Source organism: Poecilia formosa, unplaced genomic scaffold (genome assembly GCF_000485575.1).
Source record: "Poecilia formosa unplaced genomic scaffold, Poecilia_formosa-5.1.2 Scaffold491, whole genome shotgun sequence".
NCBI classification, from domain to species: domain Eukaryota; kingdom Metazoa; phylum Chordata; class Actinopteri; order Cyprinodontiformes; family Poeciliidae; genus Poecilia; species Poecilia formosa.
The window spans coordinates 106,844-115,047 of record NW_006800430.1 but is presented as its reverse complement, the minus strand read 5'-3'; the positions used below and the strand labels follow the sequence as shown (position 1 = coordinate 115,047).

At 36.5% G+C, this 8,204-nt stretch overlaps 1 protein-coding gene across 1 annotated transcript; it reads right to left on the bottom strand.

Annotated features, from left to right (window-relative positions):
* Positions 1–1,738: 1,738 nt before the first annotated feature.
* LOC103156649 (interferon-induced protein 44-like) lies at positions 1,739–8,204 on the bottom strand. Its single transcript, XM_007578778.2, has 10 exons — positions 8,106–8,204; positions 7,798–7,841; positions 7,495–7,506; positions 5,329–5,346; positions 5,167–5,200; positions 3,702–3,903; positions 3,266–3,418; positions 2,984–3,152; positions 2,692–2,792; positions 1,739–2,608 (listed from the first exon to the last, which is right to left on the bottom strand). Exons 2-10 carry the CDS (start codon positions 7,820–7,822, stop codon positions 2,447–2,449), a joined length of 876 nt encoding a protein of 291 aa, XP_007578840.1. The 5' UTR covers positions 7,823–7,841; positions 8,106–8,204; the 3' UTR covers positions 1,739–2,446.

Genomic DNA, 8,204 nt, shown 5'->3' with positions numbered 1-8,204 from the left:
GGAAATGCACAGAATTTCGCAACACTTTGTTGAAACAATAATCACTGAGATTATTATTGTTGTTGGGTCATTAATTAGAACACGTTTTGTTGATTTTTTTGCTGTTCTTAAATAAAGTTACGAATGTTTCAAGCAAATCAGAGGAGGACCTGCTGGTCTCAGCCTCCTGGCGGCGTTCAGTTTGTCTCCTAATGCCGAGATCGACTCAAAACCTTCTGAGATTGACGTATTGCACCGCTGCTCTAGGAAAGCACGAAGAGTTCAGAAACAATATGAAATGGGAAAAAAGTTATTTATTAACTGATTAAGTCGTCTTTTAGATTGTTCTTGAAAAACTAATCAGTCATGTTTGATTAGAAGATGCAACACAGCTGCAGAGTGAACCCATTGATTTTCTACAGCAGTCAGCCGCTCCTCTCTTTTGCAGGTACTGCGTATCCCCGCTAAAACCTTTAGGGGTACGCAGTACCCTGCCGTACCCCCTTACTTTCACCCCTGGTCTCTATCTCTGTAAACCAGGGATATAAATATTAGTAGGTCAACATTCTGGATCGGGACTGTCCCTGGATCATGAGGCCTAAAGAACAGCTGTAGACCACTGAGCAAAAGTATGATCTGAAAGGGATTTATGGGTTTATGTAGAAAACTACTTTAAATCACTAATTGTCAAAGTTGGTGTGAAATTGCCAGGTATAAATCGACATGTTCAGTACCAAACCTACAGCAGTACACAACACTGTTTTCTAAAGTTTTGTATGAAATGAGTTGCTAATGGTGCAGAAGTGAAATGATTAAACTCTAATGCAAAGCTTGATGCTAAATAAAACAATAACAGCCATCTATAAAAATGAATAGGATGAAAGTATTTGCTGCATATTGTGTTCAACTGCTTGGCCTTTTTAATTTCTTGATTGTGTTTGCTGTAGTGTAGGTGTACATGTACATATATGTTTTGGGGGAAAAGCATCATATTTAACAAACTGCAGAAAAACGTGTAACAAATAGGTAATGTCTGGGCTTTTTGCTTAGCAAATTGGTTTCAACTTTTCTTCAGTCGAAAAGGCTTAGAAAATATGAACAGAAAATCCTGCAACTTAAACAAGTTTCTTCTTGTTGAACTTGTGGATTTCTGACAATCATATTCAATTGTGTGGTTTTCTTTTAATAAAAATAATGTCAAATCATTCAATTAAAACTGCAGTATGTAGCTTTTATATGTTTTTGTTTGTTTTGTGTTTTAATATGTGTTTTTGTGTCGTGACAGCACCCCACTGCAGATGTGAGAATATCAAAATAAAATTTAAATGTTTAAACTATTAACTACTATTATTCTGACAACACTTTATAACTTATTTAATTAAAACCTTGAGTACAAAAACTGGATAATTGAAAATATTGGGAATTTGGTGTAAAATAAAAACATAACTAAACTATTGCACATATTATACAGTTTGCCAAAGTTAACACAAAAAAGTTACACAACTTACTGCTGTGAGCTCATCTTTCACAAACTGTTTAAGTTCAAAATCTAAAACCTTTCAGATTTCTTTGACCTAAAGAGTAAAAGGTTAGTAGAAACAGAACTACATGTAGTTTAAATGTTTTACAAATGACTGGTTTGGAAAACCTGTTGCAGAGTCCTTAGAACCAAAGAACTTAGAATACAATAGTGTCATGCAGTTTTTATTGCTCTATGTATTATTGACTAAAACAAAATGTAAGGGAAGCTGATTTTTAATTAATTAATTTTTTTATTTAACATGATTCAAACTGTAACATTATTTTATGACTATCATACACATTTATAGATCGCTTTCCAAATGTTCTATGATCAATGAACCAACAATAGAAACGTGTGAAACGTTGACCTGAAACCGCTGTGAAAACTTTGGTGGCGACTTTTCTCAAAGTGGAAAGTGATACGCAGGATGTAAATGCATTCAACATCAACCAAACAAATTACAATACAGTCATAGGTCTAAAAAAATTATGTTATGAGCAACTACAGGCACTTGTTTTACTAACATTTTAAAAAAAACATACAACAGAACTTAATGTAACAAAAAGTTTGTTAATTTAACTAAATGAATAACATGAGCGTAAATGTGTTGCTTTTTCTATCACTATAAAAGACCAGTAAACAAATGGATAAAACGGAATATTGGTGCATCTAAGTGAGCTCTTTACTTTTTACCAAATCTATTCCCAACTGACCAACATTACGATTGTAAAAGCACATTGTCCCTTTAATTATTCCTTATTTCACCAAAAGGCTTATTTTAACAGAAAATGGCTGAGAGAGAAAAGCAGGAAACATGTGTAAAGGTCATGGTCATAAAACCTCATACTCAACCGTTATGTTCTCCTCAACCACTATGTAGTGATACACATAACCAACATTACTGCTGTGATTTTCATGCACATCCCCACAAACAGTTTTGTGGCTTCACAGTTTGTCGGCGTAGTCGTCTCCGAAGTCAATCATCAGCCTCAGAGCACTCAGGATCAGAGTGGTGACGTCTGAATTCAGCTGAATTTCATGACTGTAGTTCTTCACTGGGAGGATGCAGTTCATTGGGATCCCCAGGCTGGAGCTGAAGTCACCCATCTACATAAAACACAATAATTGTTTTATTTTTTGTACATTTTTAGGGGGTTGTCCCGTTTAGAATAAATCTTTCCTTGACTCACCTTTTTCTTTAAATGTTTGCTCTTGTAGACGTTTTTCAGATCTCTTTCTGTTTCACCACAGGCTTCATCAACGTGGCTGAGAATCGCCAGCTGAGGGATTCCTGTGGATACAGAGATACAGACTCTAAGCATGGAGTTACTCAAGAAACTCCAAATGTATTTACACAATATATTTAAATAACTACATCCACAGGAGTGTGATGAAACATTTATGATGACATAAAAAAGTAAAAAAATAATAATTTCCTTTATTGTATAATAATATTCTAAAAGGAAATTTAATGTTTCTTACCCAGCTCACTGGCTGCTTCTCTGATTTCCCTCATCTTCTGTAAAACAGACTGATTCATTTGTGCTGCATTAGCAGAATAAATGCAGACCAGAACATGAACTCTGTCACTGATGGACGGGGAAGAGGTGTAGCCATGATCACCATCAGAAAGAGGAGATACAGGATTGAACTGTGGAAATAATATGATGTATATTCAGTAATTTATTTTCCACATAAAGCAAGCAAATTAAAATGCCTTTAAAAGAAGGATTTTTTTTAAAGCAGAAAAGTTTGCATTTATACCTTATATCCATCCTTCACATGTCCCTTCAAGGCGTTTTTAATGTCATCTGTTCTGACTCCTCTTCCATCTCCGTCCTCCAGACCCATGATGTCATTGAACACAAATGGATAAAAGTTTCCCTTGCTTCCTTTCTTGATTTGATAGGTTTGATACTGGAAGAAAAAAAAGGTGCTTTATGTAAACAGCAGGAATACAGCTGCTAAAATATATGTTTTAACCTAAATGTATTTTTACTGAATAAAATTCTAAGTAAGACAGTTCTATAGTCAGTGGTTACATGTTTGTAGCTACTCTGTCAGAAAATGTGTATTTTCTGCCATGTTACTGGGAATATTTACAAGATTGCAAAGAACCACTTAAGAAGACTGAGTTGATAAATCTTGTATTCTAAAAATATGAATAAGATTTCAAAATTAAACAAGGAATTATATTCACAATCTTGGTGAAACTTTGATCAGAGGTTGTGTTGCTGGCCAGAGCTTCATTGGTCATTCTGCCCTGCAGGACGTTGTTGACGGAGTTGATGAAGCTGGACTTCCCAGCACCGACTGGGCCGTACAGCAGGACTCTGATGTGGTTTGCCTCCTCATTTTGAGGCCGAAAATTCTTCAAGTACTGAAGAGCATTCTTGTTGTCTCTGTTAAAATGGAAAATTTAAAATCATAAGTTCAGAAAATAGTTTTTACCATGACAAACAGAGGTGACTAGGCTCCAGGCAAGACCCTGAACCCCAATCAGCCTCCTGGTACTGAGATTGATGTACAGTAAATATGTGAACTTCTAACACTGGGAATTGGTGAATATGACCTGCAATTCACTTTGTGTGATCAGTATGTTGTGGAAATCACTACATACGTTCTGTTAGTTTACAATAAGCTTCAGCTAACTACCCACTGAAACACATTTAACTACTGAGAATCCAAAGTCTCTAATGAATCATTTAAATATCAGTTAAATAAGAACAATTGGGTGCAGTTGATTTCATACTGGCCCACTTTCACCTTTTGTAACTATAATATTACATGTAAAGTGAACATTTAAGACAAAATGTTCAAGTTATGGAGTGTGTTTTCATAGAAATATAGAAATTATGCAACATTATATTGTACACCACAACGCCACACAATTCATCGACTTGATTGAACAGTGGATAGTTGAACCCATTTCATCGCCTACATTTGACCAAACACGTTTAGCTGCATCGATCTCCAGAGCTTCTTCTTTCTAATTCCCTGCCCGTCTTTCTACTTCAATCAAGTGCACCGAAGTGCTACATCAGGTTGCATCTCCAAAAACAATAACTATCTATGGTAGGAAACATCCTCTTAAAAACTGTTTTGTTTCATCTCTAATTATCTTAAAGTACAATTCAGGATAGTCAAAATGTAGCTGTCGAGTCAAAACTCATTTTTAGGTACTGGAATATAATTATGCCCCATGAAGGACTGGTGACCTCCGGCGGTCAACTCACCCATTGACCGCTGGAGATAGGCACCAACACCCCTCCTGGGATAAGGGTGTAAGAGGATAGATGGATGGAATATAATTATAATCAGATGAAACGGACTTTGTTAAATGGCCTGCCACCCTTGACTTCGTGATCGCAGGCCCAATGAAATGTAGAGAGAGAAAACCAGTGCTTGGTTCCCAAACTTTAAACAGGCCCACATTGAATTGCCCCAGTCTTCCTGATTAGGGCTTGTCTAATCCCTGAAATGTGTCATATTGTGATTTCTGTGGCAAAAAAAAACAATAACAAAAATAATGTTATGTAACTTAAACCAATGACCTGGTTATGTTATCAGGGTAAGCTGAAACTGCTTTGATGGCTGATTATGCTGAACCAAAAAAACTAAATTCACCTTCAGGATATAGATCTTAACAAGGCACATTTACTCACCCCCAAGTTATCTCCCTCCATGACGTTCTTAAAACTGTGAAGGAGAATTCACAGCAAAGTCTTAAAACCAGAACAGAGTGTTGAAGTAGAACAATTCATTTCTTTATTGAGGTAAGAAAAACACTTTCTGCTGTGTCAGCATGAATGATAAGTTGTACTCACGTGGAGATGGAGGTGGAGCTGAACGGAGCAAAGAGACACATTACTTAGATTCATAAATGACTAAAAATATAATTAATGTTTATATTAAAGTAATAAACACAATGGGTGTTCTTAAATCTGTAGTACATTGAGGCAGTGGTGGTGAATAGATTCAGTTTTACTCTAAAGTAGCGGTTCTCAACGTGGGCGGTACCGCCCCCCAGGGGGCGTTCAGAGGACGGCAGGGGGCGCTGGCGGACATTTTTACAAAAGGGGGGCGCTGAGATGCCTTTGGGGGGCGTTTAGTCGAAGGTAAACTTTACACATTAAATGCACAACAATACCAGTTTAGACTTTGAGCAACTTGGTAAAACTGTATTGTGTAACATTAAATCATGCTTGGCTGCAACTGTATCGATGGCAGCTCTTCTTCTATTCAGTGTTTGTTAGCTTCTGTTAGCTTCTTGGCGCAGCTCCGTTCTCCTGCTACTGGTAGCTAAAATCACTTTGTATCCCTCTGAAAAATGAACCCATTTAAATAAAAGAAATCCCTCCATTGGTGATACCACGATAGAGAGCGTTCATTTTATAGCGTTAACACCGGTGCTGTAAGTGGTCCGGTATGAAACGGGTGAGATAGAACAACACAGCACTTTTAAATGTCAATAATCAGAATACCGAAATTGTTTCTGTTGTTTTAAAAGGTTTTTGTCAGTCTGCCTTTTCCCCATCGATACGCTTCCCAACCGCCCTGCACCATAGGGGCTTAAAAAAAAAAATGACGCGCACATTGCGCAAAACTCTGAAACAGGAGAAGCGGGACATAAAACGGAGCGACGAACTAGATGTGAATTATGGCATAAAAACAGAGAATCCGACGCTGAACAATGAGAAATCAACACATGATGTGAAACATGACGATTAGGCGGAGCAGCAGGTGATGAGTGAAGATTAATGATGGTCAATAAACGATAAAATAAATTTAGCAACAGGAAAGAAACTAAAGTGGACATAGCAATAAACCAGGAGAGGATAATACTAATCAGATGAAATTAAATGGAAATGAACGAAGAACAAAATGCAAGAATAAACTAAGAAACTAAAGTAAATACAGAGGAATAAACTGGTATGGCAAGACCTTTCGATCAATAATTAATACAGAGGACTGTATGGCAAGAATAAACACACTATTTCCAGATAAAAGGTAAAATAATATTGATGAAGTGCCATGGGTTTGTTGACACCATATCTAATACTGAGAATAAATTTATCTTACAGACCATAACAGTAAAGAACTTATCACTTATTTATGTTTTAATTAGATTTGATATATTTATTTCTTCAATATTATTTTTCATGTCAGTGTTAATGTCATGAGGCTGACAACTCCATGACACTTTCAATTTGACTCATTAGGATTTGATGAAGAACCAGATTTGTTCTTTGTAATTTCTGTCCGGTATCATCATATTAAGATATAATCCATGTTTCTGTCTCATATTTGTATGGCATTAAAATAATCTGGAACTTTTGTTTTTCCACTGAAAGCTCTGGTTTGTACAATAAATGCCACGTGGGTGAACTTTTATGTCTGATACTCTGATGTCCCATTCTCCTGAAGGCAGCACAGAGCTGCACCACCAGAAACCTACAAGAAGAGCTATGATTAATGTAGTTACAGTTCTATCCATGTTTTAATGTTGCAGAGCTCAGTGGTTTTGCAAATAGTTCAAAGTTTAAACTGGCATGTTGAACATCTTTTATCTGGTCATTTTGAGGTATATTTAACAACTAGAAAATGGCAAAGAATAAGAATATTTTAAGAATATTTTTTCCACTCTGGCTGCTGTTAGGCTTACCAATTTTAAGTTGAATGTTCATTAAATTTTTGGTAAACTCCTGTGAAAATAATTTCTATTCCCATGATTTTTTTGTTCTCTGGGAAATTATTTTTGATGATAAATACAGAAACAAGCATAAAAATCAAAACATCAACAATAGTGATAGTAATATTAATGATAAAATAATGGTCAGTGCAAAGTAGCCTGCAAATTCTGTGGTGGGGGGCAGTGAGGGACCTGGATAAGGGCTGGGGGGCGCTGGGCCAAAAAAGGTTGAGAAACACTGCTCTAAAGTGAGTAAAGAAAAACATTAAAATGAAAAACACATGGAAGAAATATTACTTACGTGGAGGAGGAGCTAAACAAAACAACACGGGAAATATTGTGAGCCAAAATTTCAATAATTATAATTCCAATACAGTTTCCATTGCTAAGCTTTTCAGACAGTCCCTAACTATGATCCAGTGTTTATTCTCAATGGTTAACATTTTTATAACACTTTCTGCTATAAAAACATGTTCAAGATCAGTTCCATTTGAAGGGGAAAATAAAATTAGCTGAAAATATGCAACATATGTACAAAGTGAAGTGAATCAGGGAAATAATCAATGCACATGTCACAACCAAAACAAACAAGAATGTAACTTACATGGTTGTGAAGAGCTGCCTCCCATGACAGTGACAGGAAATACTCTGTAAACACAGAGAAAGGAAGAGAGAATAACTCTGTAATGGTTTGTCAGAGCTCTGTAAATCGGCTCATTTGTTTTCCAGTCGTTTAGTGCAGGACCGGCAGAAGTCCCGGTCCTGCCATGACATCAGCGCACTGTGACCCGCGAACACAGACAGGGACGAAAACGCACTCCACATTAACACAAAAATATATCAAACCAACCCGTATTTATTCGTATTTATAGCTGCTTTGTTACTGACAAAACATAAGGAAAAGAAACCTACCTTAGGAGGAGACGTGCTGCAGCAGAGAAAACCGATGTCCTGATGAAAGTAAAAGCGAACGGCTCTTTTAAAGTGCTTCCACAGTTTTACTTTCACTTT